Here is a 23302-nt window from a genome sequence, read left to right on the forward strand (position 1 = left end):
TATAAAGATGAACCTATTTTATATCAACAAACACGCAAACACCTTACAGAATTTCAAATATAAAATTATGGCCCCCACCCAATATCAGTCTTGGAACCGCCACTGCTTCTACGTCATCACCCTTCCAATCGACTTTGAACTGAATTGCACCTTCTCTCTTGGGTGTATGATCATCTCCCTACTCAGGACAGCAACCACTAAGAATTTTTTAATCTTCTGTGATCCATCTTGAATCTCATCTTGACTTCTCAACTTCAAATTTATGTCACTGTTATAAATTTGTTCGATATTGTACCTGTTCCCCCTCCGTAACAAATTTCAGTGTGTTGTTGTATCATTTTTCAGGAAATATGAATCTTTTCGATTGTCAGTTACAGTCTAACCCATCAGTGAATCATTCCTATCCAGGGCACCAAGCGAATTTCGAACATCTGGAAGTGTCCAATCCACATACAGATTCAGTGAACGATTCTTCGGGTTCAACACCGGAAGTTACTACGTCGCCATTTGTCACAAGCAGTGTGCAGAAAAATCCCGAAAAAGGTTTGCAGAGTAAGTGCGGGAAATCGGTATGAATACAATGTATGAATCTATTTCATTTCATATAGATTCAGCCTATTGCGTAGGAAAGGTTAATATAATATTAATCAAACTTCATTCGTGAGAAATTTGATTCTTGGATAAATGGAAAGTTGACATGGTGTTGCAAGATATATAAAATTGATCCAGATGTCATTCATTCATTGCATAAAAAAAGAACAGACTTATAATTTCTTAGGGCTAATTGCGACTGTGTGCCCTCCTGTGACTGAAGAGACCCAACTGGACCTTCAGATCCTTTCACACTCCGGGCATGGATAGTCGCCAACCGGATCTGGCCGCCACTGTATCCTTCTCGAGTCTCCATTATAACTGTGTACCAAAGACCTCAACTGTGACCTGTCTAACGCTAGTTGTTCCCAGTTATGATTGGCATTAACTGATTTTAGGGATTGATGTAGAATATCCTTAACTTAAACTGGCCACCTGGCTTCCGAGCTCCCTCTGTGAATTCGCCATACAGAGCTATTTTGGGGAGTCTTGTGCCTTGCATCTTCAGAATGTGGCCGCTCCATCTGAGTTGGGCCCTCGTTACTTGAGTCTCAATTGTTGTACAACTCGCCCGCTGCAAGACTTCTGCATTCGAAACTTCGTGAAACCGTCTGATGTGCATTATTTGTCTCAGATGACTTTGAAGCGTTTGTTCCAGCTGTTTAATATGTCGCCTGTAGGGCGTCCAGCTTTCGCTTCCGTAAAGAAGCGTTGGGAGGACCGATGGTTTGTAAACAGCTGTCTTGGTCTTCAGATTGAGTTCGTGATTTTGAAACACTCTGTCCTTGAGCTTCCAGAATGCCTATGATCCGAATTTATACGGTTGTGTATTTCTGTGTCTATGTTAACCCTAGTATTTATGAAGCTTTCCAAGTATTTGAACTGCTCGACCTGTTCTAGAGTTTCATTCTCCAGGCTGATCTGTTTGGAAATTACATTACATTATATACATAGGCATGTTTTCTGTCATTTTCGTTAGGGTATCAGTTGTGTTGCTCTAATGGGGTAAAATGAGACCGAAACCAGCATCTCGATGAAGGGTCATTTCTATTAATACTTTGAGAGATGATGACTTGCTTGAGATCGCAACATTTGTTGATTATATATCAGCAGATGTTATCTATCTGAATCAATTTCATTATTTCAACCCACATGGTACGTTGCGTTAGTTGCAAATGGGTGTATGACATTAAAAATCTCAACACTTTTTGCATATCCTGGGATTCCTGGGTATCATAGTCATAACTATTGCAGGAGCTATTTACAAGGGCCCAGATGTGTTCGGTAAAGTCCTGGGACCAACGGCGGACGAGTCCATATTGGTCGGTCTACAGGCGTTGATAGAAATGGCTGGCACCCTAGAATTCACCAGTTTCACCCCTGACCCCAGCGTCCATGAAACTCCTTTCGAAAGCATCGTCAAGGAAAGTAGAGAAGCTTCGGAACCAATCAGCCAAAGCACAGCTTCTTGTCAGTATGGTGGAATGGAAAAGAATAACGTAGCTCCACCTGAGGTAATTTTGTCACAAAGGGGTTTATGCAATTCAAAATTAATACTAAAGTAGCCTACATACAAAAATCTCATGCCATGAACAAAATGAATTATCTCTATATTTTCATGATGTCTAAGTTTACCCTGACCAGTAATGTTGTTCATTAAATTGCACATGTTCGTTTTAAGGTCTTTCCAGAAGAACTCAAGCCTGAGGTGAGTTTCAACATCGAAGAAATTAACAAAAATAACAATATTCAATTATTCGCAGGTAATGAGCGAAGTAAGAAAGAAACCTTGTAAATACGTAAGTGACAATGAATCAACAATCTTATCTGGTTTTCATACAAACCACACGATATTTCAGATCATTACTCAAGAAAATATAGCAGCCTCCATGAATGGGAGGAGGGTAAGTACCACATATTGTGAAATGAAAGCTACATCTCAAGAAAAATATATTGACTGATAACTTTTTTCGGCTAAAATATAATCTCTCAGACTATCAGTTATGCATCGATAAAATAAGTTAAGTAACTTTGAAGAATGTGCAAAGAAAAGATTCTATTATTGAGGAATTACTTATCTCAAGACAAGCAGAAACTTAACTGCATCAACTGAAAATATTTCTTTCTTCCCATCTGTCTAATCGAAAAAAATCAAATCCTATGATTGCGATCCTTTTCGAAATATTAAAGAGAAATAATAAAACCAGGTTCACGATTAAGCAACCTTATATACTTAATACATTTGTGCATTCTTAACCACTTGCGATTTCCTTCTGCAGAGCAAATGTCAACACAGCCAAACGAGGGTCTTACCATCGTCTGTGAGTACGATCCATCTGTTAGATACAATCAAAGTCAATTAAAATCAATTTTTTTCAGATGACCAGCTACAATCCTGACAGAGCTGACTACCCAGGTGTGAGTAGTATCAATCATTAATCGCATTTGAAAGGAGTTTGTTACATACATATTGCTAATCACCTTCTGACAATCTGAAAAATATTTTCTTTTTATATAATACTTCAAGGAAGAGATTATCAAACATTTCAATTGAACATTTCAGGATCGATCCAGTGTAAACTTGCCCTGTCACAGCTTTGAACCGCCAAAGGTGAGAAATACAGAATGAACCTTGTCGCAAAGTATGCTTTCAGCCTCACGACAATGTTTCATAACCTCCCTTTCATTTTAAAGCTTTCGTTTCGTTTTAGTAGGACTAAAAGAAGATTTAAAACTAAAGGGACCGTTAAATTTATTATGAAAGTCGTTGGTTTTGTAGTGAAGAGTACTTCTCTGTACTTTCAAGTTTTTTGTGGTGTCATATATTTCGGTAGTTAAAATCCATGCTCAACTCTGGATGATATGATTCTTCATGTTTCAGTCCACAATTTTAAACCATTTAAATAATTCGATAGAAGCCAAGATCTATGATCTAAGAGGATCATTATCAAATAAATAAACACATTATTTTCACCAAATTCCATTCAGTTATTCCAAGAATATTAGATAAGGGAAATTGGTTCCTTATATGACCTATAGAACATCACCAAAAAGTTTCAGTCGCCGATGAAATGCCAGTTACGAACAGTAAGCCCACCAGCCAGACGTCCAAGACAACTTTCACCCCCAGGATCCGGCACCACTACGACAGACTGCCCTTGTTCGCAATTCTACCACCAAATGACCACAATTTCTGTCCTTGGAAATTCCCCTGGAGATGCACCATCATGTCTGCCTTGTCCTCAGAAAAGGTAGATTCTTTCCGAAACATACTAATTGGCATCGAAATAAGAACATCACAAGATGCTCTAATAAGGTTCAACTATAAGTACAAAGTTGTACCATTTTAATCATTTTGGTGTAGATTACTCCCAAGATTCTAATCGAATACGTTAGGTTAAATAACTTATCTTGTAAATTACTAATATACATTACTATATGGCCATGAAAACCTTCATCAATACCAACAGAGTCTGGATCGACTGCTGATCTTTTTAGGAGCATCTTATACCTTTATCAGGACTCCCAATGGGTTAAAAGGATTTTATGATTATTAAATTTTCATGATTTGATTCCATTTTTGACTGAGGAGCAACTTTCAACTTTTTGTAAACAAGACAAATATTACTTACACATCAAAATATCTGAGAAAGTAATACTATAAAATATGTGAAACTTCAAGATGCCAATGGAAGATTTCACCTGGAAATACCAGTGTTGACAGTTCCCAATACATAATTATACCAAACCTTGTTCTTATTGATTTCAAACTTTGCATCGAAAGCACAACCAAGATTAACAATTTAATATAAAACATTAGGCTTGTTCGTAGAGTGGTTCACAACGGTTGTGAACTGTACAGAGCAAGCGCAAATGGATTTTTGATACCCTGAAATGGAATTGTGTACAGAGCAAGCGCAAATGGATTTTTGCTACCCTGAAATGAAATTGCGCTTGCTTTGTACAGTTCACAACCGTTGCAAACCACTCTACGAACAAACCTATTGTATTTATGCATCCCTATTTTCTCTTATACTCTCTTAGAGAATCCACGCAGGTACATACATAATTCAAAACCTGACAACTTGTTGAAATCCTGTTATATCGATTCCAGAACACAATGTGAACTTATCGAGCAGCCAACTATAATTTTTCCCAACACCGTGGACCCCAGCGTGGTTACAGCGACAGGTTTCCGAGAGAAGAAATCGTTAGCTTCTGAACCCACGAAGTGAGTATGTAGCTCTGTATTTGAATCATAACGTAGCGTAAAACTGATCTGGTGTAACAAGGACTGGTCAAAGGAGAACCTTCAGTGACTTGTTTTGCCATAAGGACCTCTACCTTCAAAGTAATTGCTGGTTTACCTAGAGCGCTTCAGCCAAATAAGGCTCCGGTGCCTGAGTCTAACTTAGTAAGAGTCTAGACAGATCAGCCACATCATTTACTTGAGTGAATTTCCACCATTAAACTTTACGCCAGTAACCTTTTCGACAAGGGCTGGTCTCTCCTATAGCCCAAGCTATCATAAGATCACTCACAGTGAACAAATCCAAATCGGCACAAGTAATCTACTGCAGATCGATCCTCTCTTAACCATGAGGCGGATGGTGCAAAAGACTGCCACTTATTTGGGTACTTGGACTTTTGGGACACAGGCAATGAGATTAAGGATGCCAGAATAGGCTCTATAATGCATATCCTTTTAGAACCAGCTGCCTATTGGAATTTCAAATTCCATGGTGGAGAAACAAAGGTGACAGATGGATGGAACAAAGGATCCTCGAATCTTGGAGCTGCTGATCCGGTCATAAGCTACTTACATAGGGTTTTTTCCGAACCTTTCAAAAGCACACCAAGTGTTGGAGGGAATTCCCTAGAACTAATCTGAGATCTATCATAGCTTGCTCAGAGTGACATTGAAGACTCAAACTTGGCATCGTCAACTGAACTCACTGCAGGCTCTGCCTAGAAAAAGACGAAACCATTGACCATATCGATCGTGGATGGCTTGGCTGCAGAAAGGGTCAAAATTGGGACCTTGGTTCTTTCAAACTGAGTCTAGAAGAGCTCAGGTATCATTCTCTCTTCCTCTGATATAATTCCTTTCTTCAAAATGATTGGATCTAAGGAGGGCGTACCTTTCGCGATTACAGGTACAGTATGTTAGCCTTATACGTCTGGTAACATACTGGTAACTGCAATTACCATAAAGGTAATCCATGGTAGTATATACAATCGGATAGGTACTACACGCTTCAACGGATAACTTTCGGACGTCCAACATATCCATCATGGAATGTATGTGTATCTGAGGTATTAGCAGAGGACATGTAGGTAAACGGGCACCAACTATGTATATTACATAAGCATTCTTATGCCCAGTTTCTGAGCTCCATGTATCTAAAGTTAATGGACTGATAGCCGGTTATTTCAGTTGCAATTACAGGTTATGAGTCCGTTATCTTCTGATAAATTGAGCTCAGAAACCGAGCACTCTTCTTCTAGTTGAATATTTTTATAGGGAAACAATCAGCACCTTCATACAAACCATCCCCATACCAAGGCCGAAGATGAGCAACGCAGAGGTAGAGACAGAGTCGACGGTAACGCAAAAGAAGTCTTCGGTCGCTTGCGATTGCAATTTCTGCATACCAATCTCGGCGGGTGTTTCCAAACCGCCATCCAGGGTATCGAATGTTTGCAAGGTCGGAAGCAGCGTCAGGTTCGCTGATGAGGCATGCACAGAATGCATGTGCTCTGCCTGCTGCGTACCCAGGGAAAAGGTTGCGGAAAAGGCGAAGGAGAGGAAGGATTCTCCGGTCAGGAGGAATAAATCGTGTACTTGTTCCCTGATACGTAGGTAGTTTTTCACAACAATAACCATAAGGAGCACTGCCTACTTCGGGAGATATCAAAATGAATGGAAACCCAGAGAAGTTGAAATATCCAAACGCAACTGTAGACCGGTTTCGGGATCATTGTCCCTCGTCAGTACAGTGCAGCGTTGAATATTCCCAACGGAGATGAGGTCATAAAGCGAAATCGTTGCGACGTTTTAAGAAATTCTCATCATGATGGGTCACCTGCCCCGTATAGACTGAACCATAACCTCACTTTCTCTTCCAATGACTTAAGGTGCTGCAACAGTACTCATCATTTTCATTGTTATCAAATTACGTAGCTGAATATGGACTAGCAAGCGAACCCCTGCGGTTCTTTGATTAATGTTTCAACATTCGTTATAGTTAAATTTAGGAGTCTGAAGAGAAAGTGAGGTTTTAGTTAGGTCTTTGCGGGATAGGTGGCGCGTAGTGATGAGAATTTCTCAAAACCTCGCCCCGATGTGTTAAGACCCATGGGAATATTCAACGCTACACTGTAGTGACGATAATAATCACAAAACCGGTTTACAGTTGCGTTTGGATGTTTCAACTTCTCTGGGTTTTCCCTCGTTCAGACAATCTTCGGAATTGTCGTTTCCATTAATTTTGATAGTTTTTCATAAGCGATTTGGATAGTATCTTCCCATGTCCCATAGATGAAGTTCTTCATGAGAAATCGACTGGTACTACTCTCAATTCAAAAACTAGTGATCAATCGACTGGTACTACTCTCAATTCAAAAACTAGTGAGGCCATATATTTCTCACCTCCAGATTAGATGCGTTTTATGATCATAAAACCCACATGAGCAAAGATTAGGGAGTTGATGGAACTCCCTGTTCTTTGGCACATGAGCTCATCTCATGTGTGTATTTTCATCAAAAAATTTGTTATCGAATTTGGCATATCACATGGTGTAAACTCTCAATTTTAATACGTATGCCAAATTTCAGTGGAATATCTTGTGAAGTCTAGATACTATGAGAAAAAAACTTGAGAAAAATTCAAACATTAACGCCCTGTATAAATGCCTCTGTTTTTATTTGAGATCTACCAAAAATATTGATTTTTCAGCGAAAGGCGTAAGAGTTGCCGATGCAGCCATAAGTTGTTTGAAAGTCAACACTTCATGTAAGTTATTCGTGAATAGACTTTTCGATATGAGATCTTGTTAATATTTTTCTTTATTTTATGAAGGTCAGTATTGTAAATCCGAAATAACAACAATTGAATCTAGATCCACTCAGTGTAAGTGTTCCTCCTATCGATCTGATTTCTTGAAATTAATTGAAGAATTTTTCGTTTAAGGTGGAAAGCAAAATCGTAGACGTGACTCATGCATACAGATCTGCTCAGGTGAGAAACGTATATGAATTTGTACCAAATATCAGGCAAGATTTGGGTTTGGCACCATTTGATCGATACACTGTTGGCTACTTAAACAAATTTTACAACTGACAGTTTACTTCTGAAGGATATCTCAGAAATAATGAAAGTTTTTCTGCCACAGTTCACAAATTCCATAAAAAATATGGTTAAAATTTGATATACTGTGGAATTCAAAGTGTTCGGAGATATAATCTTAGATCTAGATTACTCTGATGATGCCTAATACCGCGAAACATCAGGCGATATACCTGAGAGTTAAATTATACAAAACGCGAAATTATATGAATTTAAAAAAAACATAGTTTATTCCTTTCATTGCTCAAAATGATGTTATCCGTCACTGACTATGTCCCAATAAAGATATAAAGAAATCACAATTTCAAAAAACCGCTATCTATATGTAATTATAAATTCTTACATCAATTACCTTCTGTAAGAACGACCAGTTGTAGATGGGTAGTTGGGGCTGCCAATTTCCCTAATCTCCTGATATTTGATTGATATTGAAAATTGTGTATGTTTCTTTTAGAATCTGGTGACTGCCGACCACAAAGAAAAAAGAGCGTCAGAATACTGGGAGGTCCATATGAATGTAGGGGTGAGTTTTCCATTTTAGCGAAATTTTCTCCTTCACTTAATTTCCGAATCAAAACTCGTCAAATTTTGAATAACTCACGTTTGCCCTATTTTGAATGATGAATCCATCCATGCTGCTTTTATTTTAGATGGGTCTTTATTTCAGGATTTAAGGAAAAACCTAATTCTTCAGAAGATAAATTTCTTGTTTTTTCGATTTTTTTATTTCAGCTGAAGAATGATAAGGAAAAATAATTGTTCTAATTTTAATAATGCACCGGGCCACCATTTTACAGAAAATTATATTTCGATCTTTTATTTCCATTGAACGTCTTACTTATAATTGCAGATTTCTCTGAAACGAGATACTGCATGGAACCTGAGAAGAGTATTAGCAGATCTGTTCTTCCTCTTTTAGATTGCAATGGTAAGAAAGGGTTGGGGTTAGATGAGATTTTGATTTAAATATGGAGGTCATCACTCTCATGAGTAATTTGAAATTGCAACAATTTACCTACGTGAAATAATCTGTTCAAGGGCCTATCTAGTTGACTTCATAGTCATAGGTCAGCCAGTGTTGACACACTATTATTTAGCAAAATTCACCTAAGAAAACAATTTCTTGGCAGATGAAATATCGAAATTGTGTTTTGAGAAACCAGCCAGAGTTTGCCTTGAAATGGGAGATTCCTACATCCCTCCACCAATGGAAGTACGTTACGCTATAACCAAAATCACAAAATTTCGAGATTTTTCCACGTTCGAAGTCATGAAGTCCACTAGTAAGAAACCAAAGTGTATTCCGAAAGCTGTCGAAGGAGTGTTTGTATTAAAAAAAGAAGAAAACTATTGTTCGTCCAAAACGTACGAATAAATCAAAAAACCTTATTTTGTTTTATTCAAATAAATAACTTTGTTAGCATGCAAATTTAGTATTCTTTTTTGAGGCCTAATTAATTTCAGGATTATCATTTGCCCCCCTTAGGATTAGTTACTTGGTTTGCTTTTGAGAAAACGTGGCGCATCCACCATTTTATTAATAAACTGCAAAAGTTTGAAGGAAAAATTGCAAGCACATAGTCTATAGAGAAATAATTTCAAGAATTGAGAACTGTGGGTTGTCCGGATCAAGAACAAAGATTAGGACCTTTTACTTCGTTCTCGTTGTTAAAGAGAAACAGAAATGATCAAATTTGAAAAAAATAAATCATCTCATCCTTCGAAGTAAACACCAGGAACTCTTTAATATTTCTAATTTAAGTACGAGAACTGAAATTTGGTATCCCTTGGGCACCCTATATTGTATAATAATCCAAATTTGCACTTTGAAAAATTCAAATTCGTCAAGGCCAATGGATGAACATTGAACAAAAGAAAAACATGAATATAGTTCAAAAGTCAAGTTCATAGACTATTGTCAAAACTTTTCAGGTTATAAAGAGACGTCAAATTTTGTAAATAAAAAAGAAAGGAATCAGCAGTCTCTGGAAACAGTTAAAATATCATAATTTGTGCAATAAAGTACCGAAAATGCGAAGAGGTGTAGGACTCGGCGCTATTCAAAAACATAAAATAGAACAAGCCAAATATACAAATATAGGAAATGAAATCCAAGAGAATCAAATTGAACAAATGACCAAGCAGTTGGAAGTATTCAGAGTACATTTAGAAGATTTTGCCACCAAACACAAAAATGAAATTAAAAAGAATGGTGAATTCAGACGGCAATTTCAAGAAATGTGCGCTACAATTGGAGTAGATCCATTGTCAAGTGGAAAGGGATTCTGGTCGGTATTAGGCATTGGCGATTTTTACTATGAATTAGCAGTACAAATAGTGGAAGTTTGTCTAGCAACAAATGCCATAACTGGTGGGCTAATTGGTTTAGATGAACTGAGAACGAAACTCATTAAAGCCAGGGGGCAAAGCAAACAACATCAAGAAATATCAAAAGATGATCTGTTAAGGGCAGCTCAAAAATTAAAGATATTCGGGAGCGGTTTTTCTGTTGTTCCTGTTGGAAATGGAAAATATATGGTACATTCGGTACCTGGGGAATTGAATATGGATCATGGTGCTATTTTACAATTATTATCAACAAAAAACTGGTGTTCTATATCTATTAATACAGTATGCTCAGAGCTCAAATGGAAGGAAGATAGAGCTAAGCAGGCTTTAGAACAAATGCTGGAACAGGGACTATCTTGGATAGACACACAAGATGAATCTGGACCTACATATTATTTTCCTAGCTTATTCAATGTCAATATATGAGAGTAATAAAGTCGGCATTGAGAGCAAATCGTTAATGATGAATTGAGAAGTTAATCAGAATGTTGCTGAGAAACACATTGAAATGAAAATTATAAGAAAATGTTATTCTATTAAACAGAATAAAATTAAAGCCTATCAAGTGTTATCTGATGTTCAAGATAGCACAAATTCTTGTTTGACCAGTTCTGAATATCAATTTAGTTATTTAGGCGTAGCGTGTACATTCGATTGATTCGATTTTATGATATGATTCCTTTTTGTTAATTAAATATTAATTACTAGATAGAAATTTGACTGGTGGCCTCTGTGTGTAAAATGGATGGTTCGGTTTAGTCATAAGTCTTTGTGTTAATTCAATCTTACTTCAAGAATGTCTTGACTAAACTGAATATTACATTATTTGAATGTGTCTACAAATAAAAAAATAATTTTTATGTTTCCTTCGTATTTCACTGTGACCATATTCTGAAATCTCGAAATCTGACAAATATTTCTTATCTGTCTGCTCTGGACATTGAACTCTATGGGAACTGGAATGGCATCGCGATACAGGCAAAATGAGGAAGAGCGAAAGGGAAGAAGTAGAGCAACCTTTCTCTCTCGCACGCCGTTGCTATTAGCAACGTAAACATTTCAATGTGCGGGAATGAAAGAATGAACTATTCGAACTGAAAATATTTAAAGGTTTGATACTGATTGGAAAAATTCACTTCTTTCTCTATTTCCCAAATTGTTCAAATCTTTCAACGAGTCGGTTCGTGCTAAAAATATTTAATCATTAGTTTGTCATTCTAATCGAAATTTCTAAAAATTTTGCACTTTTTTTAGTGATTTATGATGTTAATCATAATTTCCTGAATTTCGGGAACGAAATTTTTAATAATCAACCTTGCAGCCTTGATGAATTAATAAAATAGAAGCTTTAGAGTAATTTGAATATAAATATTAATTATAATCTAGAGGCAAGAATATGAGGAAATGATCTTCTGAAAAGCCTCGGATAAAGCTTTGGAATCATATGAAAAGCGGTGTCAGCGAAGACAGAGTTGTCTCTGGAGCAGAGACAGTCGTCTCTGGTGTCAGTGCGAGAGATTTTAAATATTCCAAATAGTTCAATATATAAAAGGAATCATATCAAAAAGTAAAGAACAAAATTGCTGAAATATTTTTATTCAACATAATTGGGACAAAAATGTTACATTTGCTTAGCAATTATTAAATAAAATTAATTTAGTCATTTTCTGACGAATAGTAGAGGATCCCCATGAAGTTCATCATTCATTAATTTTGATTGATGGAACATTCTACACTAGCCCTAGTGCACTCTTCATGGTCGAAATAAATCCTAAAGAAGAATGTCTTTCGATAGTGAAAAAGAATGTTGGTATCATCAATTTCCAATGATTCTAAATATTCTATAGTTTCACTGAAAATTTCCTCAACATACCTCAGGGAAAAAGATCTAATTGGAGCTTTAAACCCTCTCCGAACAGATTTCTAGAATTAAGAATGTCAAACACTCTATCAATTTTTCTAATGAATTCAACGGTAGTGGCACTATCTTCAAATTGTAAGTTCTTACATTTGTTATCAAGAAATTCCATAGCATCTGCTACCCCATTACTCATTGTTTGAGTAGCTAATCGGACATTCATAATTCTATTTCTACAATTGATATGCTGAGATGAAAGGGAATTAGCCAACCTTAGACCTTCCTCCATTTGAACTTTTTCTAATTCCTTGACAAACTGCCAAGAAATGTTTCTTGTGGGGGACTGCAAATTTTTTTTTTGCAAATGTATTTCTACGGATACCAGTTTTTCCTTCCTGTAGCTTTGGTCCAAAGGTATAAAGTAAAAGGTTTTCAGAGAGGGAACCTAAAAAAATGAAAAACATAAGGCATAATTCCTAATTATTTACTGCTTTTGTGGATTCTCACTTCTGTAAAACTGTTCAGGATGGATTGGTTTATGTGATACCAACACTTCACATAAAAAATATTATATTATATTTATGTCCCCTGCATTATGGCATCCGTTTCCAACACAATACTGGACCATTGTTGTTATGAAATTCTTCTTATTCAAAATGTTTTTTGTTACTGCAAAAACCACTTTTGTAACTCTGGGAAACACATAGACTTAAAAAACACTCACCAAAAAACTATATTTAAGCTTTGAAAAAGCACAAGAAATTCTGTTCAACAGCTAACTTGACTTGATATATAGACATTTTTCGAGGTTCTTAGGAATGTAAATCGGAAGTATATGGCTTCTAAACAATTTATCACCATGATTTTTACTAAAATACTGACAAAAAGACATTAAACAATGTAATTTAAAATTTATCTACGAAAATGACATTTGAATTTAGGTTATAATAGTGTAAACAAAAACACGCTAGAGAGAGAAAGGTTGCTCTACTTCTTCTCTCTCTCTCGGTCACAATTTTCGACGAATTTTGCTACCTACGAAGCCATTCCAGTTCCCATAGAGTTCAATGGCTCTGGACCTCTGGTTTCTATGTTTCATAGAATGTATCATAGAATATTATCTATTTACAAATTTTTAAGCGGTTAACGTAATTTCAACCGATCATTCATTTTATTTTCAGTTTGACTTGAATTATACTTTTTCTCAATTTACCACTAATGAGTATTACAGGTATGTAAAAATTTCTCAAATTTTTGCAGTGCTTCTTGAGTGAGTGTAATAAAAACGGTTACGATATAACCGTCATTTTCCATAAGCTTGAACTTGCTGAACAAAAACCCTCGACTATGGAAGCTGAAGAAACACAAGCTCCTGTACCTGTACCTAGAAGATCTTTGAGGCGGTTTGCATTATCAGAAGTGAATGAACCAGGAGGTACACCAACCAAAAATCAGAGTCCTGAGGAAAGGGCCATCATACAAAGAGGAAGGCGAATGAAGCCAATTACTTGGTCCCCTTTAGATTATAACAGAAATAATGTACTGCAAAAATCATCTGACAAAACCCCAGAGAAACATGTTGTTTCACGTACCGAGCTTATTAGCTCCAGATTGAAGCGAAGACTCATCCTGAGTCCCACCAAACCCAAATCAAAACCAGATGATGGTTCCCTTATGGCTAGAAAATTGAGAATGATTGATAGAAAGGGGGAAGAAATTGATTTTTATAATGCCATAAAATATAAAGTTCAGTACAATAAAATAGGGGAAGAAATAAAAGACGATTAAGGATTTAATCTTTTCTTTGCCTTAGTTGATACGCTTAAATTTTTCGTACCAATGAAATGAGACCAAATAACTCCTCAATTATGAATAATAGTACCTGCATCTTGAAGAAAATCAATTGTGCCTTTCTATTTGAAATTCAATAACTTCTTATTTTTTCGCCAATTTCATATTCTCTCTATTGAACTGGCTTTCTTTAAATTGAAAAAGTGTACTTATTTTTATTTACGGACATGTTACCATGGCAGATTATTTTCATCATTATGATGTTAGATCATTATTTATATTTATTGCTTATGCAAATGAATATTGAAGATATTTGTTTAAATAATATATTATTATTACCAAACATTTGGATTACAAATATTACCTTTAAATGATGTATTTTTATGGAAATAAATTCCTAATTACTGTACCTTATGATTTATTACCAATTTTTGCATCCTGTACATCGAAAACCTCACCAGGACTGCTTGTGTTTCATAAAAAGAGTTCAGATTTTTATTACTTATATATCATATCCATTTTTCATCAAAGTATTGAATACATAATATATAGAGGGAGATAGATGAAGGTAGAAAAAGGATTAATAATGAATATAGATATATTTGACAGAAGTACTTTTTTTTATATCGTAGGTATATGCAAATAAAATGTATTCAAGACATTCGAGAATGTCCTGTTTCAAAATAACAAACATAAATTTTTGTTCATATTACAGACAACAAAGATTAAAAAAAGCATTTTTGACTTAAGTAATAACAAATGCACACACACACATGTTGGGATATATACAAACCTGAAAATTCCCAATCAATTACCATTCACCCTTCGGAATTCATGGACCTACAACATATGAGGCAACCACAATCTTTGGTGATGTTCGTTTTATTACGACATATTCCTCAAGAAGGTATTCTACACCTTCTCGATATTCCTAATGCATTTTGGAACTGTCACCGTACAATTAAAAGTAACCTTACAAATACTCTAAAAAATAAATAGTATATGGAAGATTTCACACCTGCTAGATAACGGTAGTGCAATAAATATGTTAAATAAAAATAGTTGTGAGTACCTCATGATATTGTTAACCTTAATTCGAGTAATACATAAGACTACCCTAAACTGCAATGTGTCCACTGCTACTGCGTGTAATAAACCCTGTAATACAATGTTTTTGATCTCCAAACAGAATAAGAATTATCGAATTTCAAAAGATAGACTCCAACTCCTGGATACTGATGAGATCCTGCATACACTTCATTATGGCAATCTCTTCTATAAACTGGAACAATTTCTGTTAAGAGTGGTTTTGAAGCGTTGATTTCTGAACAAACAGGCCCCCTTTCTGGATCTTTGGGCATGGTATCATCTTCGTAGATTTCGTCTTCTGTCTCATCTAAATCCTCATCATCACTTTCGGACACATGAACAGATACTTGACTACTTGTTGGCGTACCATATTCAAAGTAAATTCCAAATCCTGATCAATAATGAAGTGTTTTGAAAATAAATGTGCTAATGAATTAATCTAAGATGCTTTGTATCATATAGCAAGTCGTGGTTAGTACAAAAGCAGTTGTCCAGGAAATCTACTATTACCTTAGATATTTTTTTCAACAATAAAATGCCAGCTGATAGCTGAATATATTTTTAAGGAAATTTCCATGCACTTACCTATATCATAGTGATCTGTTGCAAACTCCCAGAATAATCTTGTTGCGTTAGCATGAGTGGGTACTCTAACAGTAACAGTTTCACCATGTCCTACTCTGACTACTCCATCACCTTCAGCTTCAGACACTGCTTGTTTGAATGCTTCTATATCCTGTCTAGTCCACATACTTGCTGGTTGTACAGAGTTATCAAGGTGTTGACTAGATTCATTTGTATCATTATCCTAAAAAGTGTTAACTTATAGCTCACAATTTTATTATATACTGAAGAAGTATCATGAAAAATTTAAACTATACCCAATCAGTTTTTGTTTTGTTAAATTCAGCATTATTATTTGAATTTTCATCATTAATTCTAGGTCTCTGATGCACACTTTGTAACTGCTGCATATACTGAATATAATGCTGATCTTGTAGCTGTCTTATGAGAGCCCCTTGTTTTTCTGGATCGCCTAAAAAATATGTATTCAAAGATGATATAAGCTACTAGGCTTCTAAGAGTTAACATATTCGAAATAATTACCTGGAAATTGTTGCTCAGCATATTGTTTGAACTGATCAAATGTCTGAGCATTTAAAGCTTGTTGTATCTGCCTTCTTATAGCTTCCTCCTTTTCTTTTTGTTCTTGTATGACTTTCTCTTCTTGTTCTTTTCTCAATTTTTCCTCCTCTTCCACAAGTCTTTTCTTTTCATCCTCCTTTCTAAAAAAAAATGAAATAAATAGTTGTTCCCGAATTAATATGTACAGCACACTTTCTGCGTTCCCTTTCTTTCTTTTCCCTTCTATGAGCCTCTATGTAAGTAGTGAAAAGAGGGCATCTTCTACTTAATAATTCTATAAAACCAGATCGGGCTTGATCAGTTGTTAAGTTGCCTAGCTTTTGCCAAGCTAATCTTCTATCCTTCCCAACAACGTCGAGTGCTCCTAAGACAGGGAGCTTATGGAAAACCTCTGACAAAGGTCCATGGGAAACTTGTTGGGAAAAGGCAACTAATTGCAATTTGTCTTCATAGCTGAAATGTACTGCTTTCCCTTCTTTTTCTGAAAATTGAGAAGGTGAATAGAACCTCTAGTAAGTTAACAATTATTCACCTTTATAAAAGCAAAGTGCTAATTTGTAGACCTCATCTAAAGGTAAATCGCAGTCCAGGCCATCAACCAGAGTATTTTCTTTAATAGGTTCATTGGAATTTTCAGTATTTATCACTAAATTTTCTAGTTTTTCTGAAATGTTTTCGCTCTTTGTAGCCATCTCATCATTTTTGTCAGACGCTTGTTTTGTTGATTTTGTCTACGCAAAATGTCAAAACTGCTGGCCGTGTAAACTGGAGCTAGGCTAAAAAATTATATTTCGTTGTCAGTTGTCAGTTGTAGGTTAGGGTTCTGTGGTTGTCTTCTGCTTTTTGACATTTTGTACAACAACCATAGAAAATTTGAATGATTAGTGAATTTTTGGTTGATGCAAAATAACGTTTGTCTCCTATAAATTAATTTCTTAAAGTCAATAAGAAATCATGAGTTCAATAGGCACTGGTGTAAGTTATTCAGAAATTACTTTTCGAAAATCTGAATATCATTACAAATACTCATCTAGAATAAATAACTTTCATAAATGAAAATTTCAGTATGATCTTTCTGCCTCCCAATTTTCGCCGGATGGTCGAGTTTTTCAAGTGGAATATGCAATGAAAGCTGTTGAAAACAGCGGAACAGTAATAGGTCTAAAAGGCACTGATGGCATTGTATTGGCCGCAGAAAAACTAGTTACATCGAAGTTGCATGAACCAGGAACAAATAAAAGAATTTTTAATATTGACAGTCATATTGGGATGGTATAGAGCACATACAATTCTAATTATTTTACAACCTAAGTAAATAATTCTTTTAGTGCTTCTCTGGTTTGATAGCTGATGCAAGACAACTCGTGGATATTGCTAGAAAAGAAGCTGCTAATTATAGGTCTCAATATGGAGTGAGCATTCCACTCAAATATCTAAATGACAGAGTTAGCATGTATATGCATGCTTATACATTGTACAGTGCAATCAGACCTTATGGTTGTAGTGTTATTCTAGCAAGTTACGAGGATAATCAACCTATTATGTATTCAATTGATCCATCTGGAGTTAGCTATGTAAGTGCATAGTATAAACTGTAAAGGGAATATAATCTACTGTTTGATATATTATTTCTGGAGATTTGATAGTTTTGTCCAGAAATTTTTACAACTATTCAATTATTAAATATGTCAATAAATTTTGCTGTTTAGGGCTATAATGGATGTGCTACAGGAAAGGCAAAGCAGTCGGCAAAGACAGAAATTGAAAAGTTGAAATTGGGAGAATTGAGCTGCAAAGAATTAGTAAGAGAAGCTGCCAAAATGTGAGTTTTAAATTGATTGATAGGAAGTAATTGTGTTCAAGGAGATATATACAGAAATATTTCTTTTAGAATTTACCAAGTTCATGATGAATTGAAAGATAAAAATTTCGAACTAGAACTATCTTGGGTTGGAAAAGATAGCAATGGAAAACATGAAAGAGTTCCCAGCCACATATTAGCAGATGCTGAAAAAGCTGCAAAACAAGCAATGGAAGCAGATTCAGACTCTGATACAGAGGATTTGTAGATTTTAATTTGGTTATTTAAGTTCCCTTAAGAATAAACTAATATTTTGAAACAGTTTATTTTTTTAATAAGACCTATTGTTGGCATATTTAGAAAATAAAAATAGATCTTTTTTCGTGCATCAGAAGATTGGTAGATAAATATAGTGGCTTTGATCCAGAGGAATCACAAGCGCCAGAAGACGGCGCTTGCTGATTTCCACCAAAACCAATAGGTTATGGTGGATCCGCATCATCTTGCGAAAACAGCGCGTTTAAAATTGCGAGTTTTAGCGTGTTCAAAATAGAGTTCACACAGACAAAAATTTTTTTTTTACGGATTTTGAATCTACATTCTCAATAATCCTTTTTCGAATGAGTCTTAGAAAAATTGTGTTCAAGATCATTCATAACTCAATTTATAAGGTGGTTGGTAGGGGAATTAATAAAAAAATTTATTAACAAAAGCAGTTTTTATTGAAACCAGCCTACACTGCAAGGAGTATTTCTGAAAAACATTAGTAAATTGTTTTCTTCATCATTTTGGCTTAATATACAAATACTATGAAACATTAAATATAGGAGTTCAACTCCCACTTTATCAGCCATTTCTCTAATGTTTTTGTCAAAAATTCAATATACAAATTTATTTTTAGTTATATAATAGTTAATAAATTTATCATTGTACAAAAATTGTATAAATATAAACACATAAATAATAATTTAAAAGGAGCAATAGATATGCGACGAATTCAATTTATCGACAGCTTTTCTAAAATATTTAAGGCACTTCAACAAACTCCATGATATTTTGATTAGTAATGTGGGAGTATTATTTCCGGCTCATTTCCTAGGGTCTTGCTTTTGTGGTATGAATCTGAAAAACGGTTGAGCAAATCGTTTTGCAATACTTAGAAGCTGCTGTTCTTGAATTGAGTAAACTTATGAAAGGAGTAAAACAACTTGCACAATTTCGAGTGTAGCAAAAAAGACTTTACCTTCTCGGGCCCGGTATTCTCGAAACGGGTTTGGGTATACTGGTCGAAGATGTGGGCCTAGGAAGACCACTCCTGAGTGGTCCATTTGGTTTTACAAACACTCCATCGCCGGACATCTTGACGACCGTGGTATCAGCCTGGAAAAAGCAAGGAAGGTTAGGTTCCCAATGAGGCCGCTAGTCGAGATGCCTACCGCTTGATTTCTGATATTCTTGCCTCCCTGGTTCTGAGCACTGGGGTTCACGGGCGCCACGTATGTTGAATTCTGTCCTTGGGATGGAGCGTTTATGGGTGGGGCTACAGGTAAATAAGAGTTGACAGGTTTCAAACTGGTGTAGGAGCCTTTCAAGCTTGGTTTCATGGTCTTCAGGTTCGAGGTTATAGAACCAGCCGATGGAACTCTTGCCTGGGGAAGTTTTGGTACAGGCGCGACAAGTTTTTGTAAATTACTGGCGGATCCTCTCATAGGGACTTTGCAAAAATTGTTCGGGTTGACCACGGTATTTATACTCTTGAGCTTCCTTGCATCTGAAGGATCCTGAAGAGAAACCAAGCTCCTGAAATTCGTGACTAGTTTAGTGAACAATCGACAACTATTTCTCTTCACTCCTACCTAGTCTGTTTCACTGGGTTGCTCTCAAGAGAAATTTTGGAAAAGGAAGACTTCACACTTTTGTATTCGTCGCTCGAATCCCCAGAATCAGATTGGATATCACCTGTTACAATAGGTGAAATGATGGAATGCTCCCACATGACTCTATTGAACATTTTGTTAGACCAATTTGGTTTTGGGGTTGACATGACGTTATGAAGACCTGCAAACAAGAAGATTATGTTCATTTTGTAATCGGATGAACAATTTTCTTTACCATTTTTCGGTATCTTGATGAGGAAAGGGATGAACTGTTTAGGAGGATATTGGAAATATTGACCCAAATAGGAAGGTGAAGACTTTACAAAGGATCCTGTTTATCAAGGCTACAAGATAGGGAATAATGTATTTAATGTTTTATCAGGACTATTTTCCAAGGCGGATTTCTCAGATTTATTTTTGAAAGAGTTTTATGAAAATCGAACCACTCACTTTGTTCCTGCTTTTCAGCGATGGCTTCCACCTCTTCCATATTAAGCATTTTATTTGAACCTTTACTACTACTTGATAGAGTCGACATTCGATCTAAACTGTCCGCAGAACCAATAGAACAATCCAAAGATTTCTTAGATCCACCTCTACTATTGATACATTCAACTTCCAAGTTACTTTCTTTGGAAGCATACCTAGGTACACATGTTTTAAGAACGATGAAAGCTTTTTCATTTCAGGAACCACACGATATACAGGGTGTCTTCAAAAGTCAGTCTCTTTTTGATAAAAGATGGAACTCATCAAAATGAATCATTTAAACAGACGCTTTTAAAATCACCCTGTGTAAATCCCAAATCTAATACACTGCTCAAACATTGAAATGGATATTTGGGAGAAAACTTACTCTTTGCAAATGAATCTTACTGTTACTTTTTCATACAGATTAACGGTATGTAGGCACCGAACTAAATACATCAGCACAGTACATATACCAAGTCCTTTTTTTATTTCCGTTCATATATCATTACATGTATGCAAATTATCCAGTTCAATTTTTGACTTACTGAATATTTCAAACCACCAACGATAGTCAATGAGACTTACCTATTCAGATCATTATTACAATTGTCCTTCAAAATGGTGGTTTTCTTAAAGTCTTCCATAGAACTACTTTTAACTATTGTCTCATTCCTACTCTTCAGAATATGGGGCCTGCTTGATTTTGGAGATTCAACTGTCAAGGTCACATTTCGTGCTTCTTCCACATCTTTAGGGTCAATCTCGTATGTGTGATTTCTCCCTATCGTAGGACGATTATAGTCAGTCTTTCTAAACGTTGCACTGCTTAGTTTAGTATTTTTCCTAAAGGTACCGTTGTGCTGATATTGGTTTTGGCCTTCTGCGAAATTGGCATCACTCGCATCATGGTATTCCTCAAAATCCATAATGTGTGGCATTTTTTTATCTGCACAAGATAGAGAAATTTTGGATGTGAATTACTGACCCTCCTCTAATTTTTAAGCTTCCTACATGATTTTAACAAGTTGTATGAATCACAACATGACCAGTTTTGTAGATTTTCATAATAGGACTTCCATCCATTGCTAGGATGGTGAAACACATGCGATTCATACAACTTGCAGTAAAAATTCGAAATTAAATCCTTACTTTCATCGCATACATCCTTCTTATAAACAATATAAGAAGCATCTCCAGAACACTTCATCTCACCATTCAGTTCTAAAGTTTTCATGATATCGTCTTGAGAGACTTTGTTCAAAAAATCATCCACATCATTAGTACCATAATTTGAATTCAAAAGTGAAGAAGGTTCCGAACCTTGACTGAGAATTGATGCGGTGAAATCAGTATCACAGATCTGTTTCAAAACTGGATCGTTTTTGATGAAACTGCTTTCCATCAGATTTGTAAACGTTGAACTGCACATAGAATTAACTAGACTAGGTAGAGATTCATTCTGAAAGGTATCCTCATTTTCAACGTTTGCAGCAATTCTATCAAAGTAACAAGTTGTAACTGATTGTGTTAGATCGAATTCTAACGGTTTCATCTGAGGAGTTTCTTCAAATAATGTCTTATTGAAAGGAGATTCTGGTGAACTTGACCTATTCAACAGTTCATTGTTATCACAAAATAATTCCTGATTATATTTTTCAATACTTGGTCTAATGAATTTTTTTTTGGGCCTAGTAAATGTTTGTGTGTTAATATATTTTGAGCTACTCTCTTTTGAGCATAAGTCTTGAGTATGTTCTTTAATGAAAGAATGATTCAATATATCAGTCGGGTGTTTAATGAAAAGTGAGGCACTTGCTCCCAGTGTGGAAGATTTTGGTGATTCATATAGCCTGAAACAAACTTTAGATTATCCCTTTGTTTTGGAAATTAGGGTATTTGTAGGTTATTCCTCAGGAATATACTGTGACTCATCAAGCAAGAATAAAAAATAATGCACATATATAATACTACAATAAACTGTATTATGAAGGAACATACCAAGTCTCATCATCATCAAACGATATCTGACTCAAATCAATTATGTCTTCGACCTCATTCATATTGTCTGGTATTTATGCACACAATTCTCCACTGCAACTATTCTCCTTGAATGAGCCAAATTGGGATGAATTTTCAGTTGCACTGAATGACACTTCGTATTTAATATTTAATACCTTTCAAATTAATGAGATATTTTAATTGAAATTGAACTTCCACATATGCTCAATGTTACCTGCAGTATTAATCAGCATACTCAACAACCAGATTAAATTTAGAACACAAGCAAATTTAGAACTTAAAATTAACAAAGATTTTTGTGTAAGACGATTTTTCATAAAAAAAAATAAATCATGGAACACTAGACAACATACTGTTGAAATTTGGACTTTACAATGAAAATGTACCTGACAAAATTTCATCTGAAAGTTTTATGTAAAAATGATTATTATTTCAAACATATTCAACATTATTCAGTTAATTATTTTCGGTAATTCGTTGTCTCTTTACCTACACACAAAACTAGTTTTTTTATTATTTTCTATTTTGGGTAAGTAGTCACAGAATTTGCAAACGTGACGTTTCAGCAGATTCTCTTTGGTTCAAATTAATCACAGAACGAAAATTGATACAAATTTTCCGCATCGCTATCTATGGTTTTCCGTTAATTTTGTCTAAAAACTCTGGAACGAATTTTTTTTCTACTTTGGGTATCTTATCTAGTCTAGAACAGAAAAACAATTATCAAGAACGATAAATGAATTATTTATCATATTAATAATCCAAAGAGTAAATTTGCTTTACCCTCAGATCAATAAACAAAATACATTTTTATTGATCTGAGGCTTTACCATATTCGTTGCTTTGTGAGTGATATGGTGGATGCGCTTTTCGTTCTCTTCATTGAATCTGGAAAGTAAGTTTGAAATTTCGAAAGAGAAAAGTTCGAAAATAGTAAGTGAATATAATCTTCTGCTAATAA

The 23302-nt window shown here is 35.3% G+C and overlaps 6 protein-coding genes across 7 annotated transcripts; 4 read left to right on the forward strand and 2 right to left on the reverse strand.

Moving 5' to 3' along the window:
* Positions 1-231: 231 nt before the first annotated feature.
* Positions 232-9329, forward strand: LOC123309402. Of its 2 annotated transcripts, none has more exons than XM_044892507.1 (17): positions 232-552; positions 1846-2105; positions 2273-2299; positions 2355-2390; positions 2451-2495; positions 2871-2912; positions 2971-3009; positions 3155-3202; positions 3646-3842; positions 4706-4822; positions 6116-6450; positions 7551-7607; positions 7674-7724; positions 7785-7832; positions 8395-8463; positions 8791-8868; positions 9071-9329. In XM_044892507.1, the coding sequence occupies exons 1-17, from the start codon at positions 351-353 to the stop codon at positions 9313-9315; spliced, it is 1896 nt and encodes a 631-aa protein (XP_044748442.1). In that variant the 5' UTR covers positions 232-350; the 3' UTR covers positions 9316-9329. The 2 variants fall into 2 exon arrangements, with proteins under 2 accessions (XP_044748442.1, XP_044748443.1); XM_044892508.1 differs by having other exon boundaries at positions 3652-3842.
* Positions 9330-9878: 549 nt separating this feature from the next.
* Positions 9879-10750, forward strand: LOC123309286 (vacuolar-sorting protein SNF8). Its single transcript, XM_044892321.1, has one exon. It carries the CDS (start codon positions 9972-9974, stop codon positions 10713-10715), a length of 744 nt encoding a protein of 247 aa, XP_044748256.1. The 5' UTR covers positions 9879-9971; the 3' UTR covers positions 10716-10750.
* A 2503-nt stretch (positions 10751-13253) lies between these two features.
* Positions 13254-14347, forward strand: LOC123309335. The gene is made up of 2 exons (XM_044892400.1): positions 13254-13378; positions 13465-14347. The coding sequence occupies exon 2, from the start codon at positions 13495-13497 to the stop codon at positions 13933-13935; it is 441 nt and encodes a 146-aa protein (XP_044748335.1). The 5' UTR covers positions 13254-13378; positions 13465-13494; the 3' UTR covers positions 13936-14347.
* Positions 14348-14522: 175 nt separating this feature from the next.
* Positions 14523-16907, reverse strand: LOC123309820 (Golgi resident protein GCP60). The gene is made up of 6 exons (XM_044893096.1): positions 16706-16907; positions 16366-16654; positions 16135-16313; positions 15909-16063; positions 15613-15835; positions 14523-15418 (listed from the first exon to the last, which is right to left on the reverse strand). The coding sequence occupies exons 1-6, from the start codon at positions 16863-16865 to the stop codon at positions 15078-15080; spliced, it is 1347 nt and encodes a 448-aa protein (XP_044749031.1). The 5' UTR covers positions 16866-16907; the 3' UTR covers positions 14523-15077.
* Positions 16908-16990: 83 nt separating this feature from the next.
* Positions 16991-18295, forward strand: LOC123309821 (proteasome subunit alpha type-3). The gene is made up of 5 exons (XM_044893097.1): positions 16991-17148; positions 17239-17445; positions 17502-17747; positions 17883-17995; positions 18065-18295. The coding sequence occupies exons 1-5, from the start codon at positions 17128-17130 to the stop codon at positions 18240-18242; spliced, it is 765 nt and encodes a 254-aa protein (XP_044749032.1). The 5' UTR covers positions 16991-17127; the 3' UTR covers positions 18243-18295.
* A 382-nt stretch (positions 18296-18677) lies between these two features.
* LOC123309306 lies at positions 18678-22893 on the reverse strand. Its single transcript, XM_044892357.1, has 9 exons — positions 22556-22893; positions 22321-22496; positions 21472-22172; positions 20908-21268; positions 20302-20495; positions 19831-20032; positions 19411-19774; positions 19218-19354; positions 18678-19096 (listed from the first exon to the last, which is right to left on the reverse strand). The coding sequence occupies exons 2-9, from the start codon at positions 22380-22382 to the stop codon at positions 19063-19065; spliced, it is 2055 nt and encodes a 684-aa protein (XP_044748292.1). The 5' UTR covers positions 22383-22496; positions 22556-22893; the 3' UTR covers positions 18678-19062.
* Positions 22894-23302: the final 409 nt, after the last annotated feature.

Source organism: Coccinella septempunctata, chromosome 3, assembly GCF_907165205.1.
Source record: "Coccinella septempunctata chromosome 3, icCocSept1.1, whole genome shotgun sequence".
In the NCBI taxonomy this organism is placed as follows: domain Eukaryota; kingdom Metazoa; phylum Arthropoda; class Insecta; order Coleoptera; family Coccinellidae; genus Coccinella; species Coccinella septempunctata.

Bases quoted from the DNA above. Each gene is read 5' to 3' on its own strand.
- LOC123309402 (XM_044892507.1), top strand. From the start codon at position 351: ATGAATCTTTTCGATTGTCAGTTACAGTCTAACCCATCAGTGAATCAT. The intron at 4,823-6,115 runs GTGAGTATGTAG...ATATTTTTATAG, and splicing joins TTAGCTTCTGAACCCACGAA to GGAAACAATCAGCACCTTCA. The intron at 7,833-8,394 runs GTGAGAAACGTA...TGTTTCTTTTAG, and splicing joins ATGCATACAGATCTGCTCAG to AATCTGGTGACTGCCGACCA.
- LOC123309286 (XM_044892321.1), top strand. From the start codon at position 9,972: ATGCGAAGAGGTGTAGGACTCGGCGCTATTCAAAAACATAAAATAGAA.
- LOC123309335 (XM_044892400.1), top strand. From the start codon at position 13,495: ATGGAAGCTGAAGAAACACAAGCTCCTGTACCTGTACCTAGAAGATCT.
- LOC123309820 (XM_044893096.1), bottom strand. From the start codon at position 16,865: ATGGCTACAAAGAGCGAAAACATTTCAGAAAAACTAGAAAATTTAGTG. The intron at 16,655-16,705 runs GTGAATAATTGT...CTCAATTTTCAG, and splicing joins AGCACTTTGCTTTTATAAAG to AAAAAGAAGGGAAAGCAGTA. The intron at 16,314-16,365 runs GTGTGCTGTACA...ATTTTTTTTTAG, and splicing joins AAAGAAAGGGAACGCAGAAA to AAAGGAGGATGAAAAGAAAA.
- LOC123309821 (XM_044893097.1), top strand. From the start codon at position 17,128: ATGAGTTCAATAGGCACTGGT. The intron at 17,446-17,501 runs GTATAGAGCACA...TAATTCTTTTAG, and splicing joins TTGACAGTCATATTGGGATG to TGCTTCTCTGGTTTGATAGC. The intron at 17,996-18,064 runs GTGAGTTTTAAA...TATTTCTTTTAG, and splicing joins GTAAGAGAAGCTGCCAAAAT to AATTTACCAAGTTCATGATG.
- LOC123309306 (XM_044892357.1), bottom strand. From the start codon at position 22,382: ATGAATGAGGTCGAAGACATAATTGATTTGAGTCAGATATCGTTTGAT. The intron at 20,033-20,301 runs GTGAGTGGTTCG...TCTTGTTTGCAG, and splicing joins CGCTGAAAAGCAGGAACAAA to GTCTTCATAACGTCATGTCA. The intron at 19,775-19,830 runs GTAGGAGTGAAG...CACGAATTTCAG, and splicing joins AACCCAGTGAAACAGACTAG to GAGCTTGGTTTCTCTTCAGG.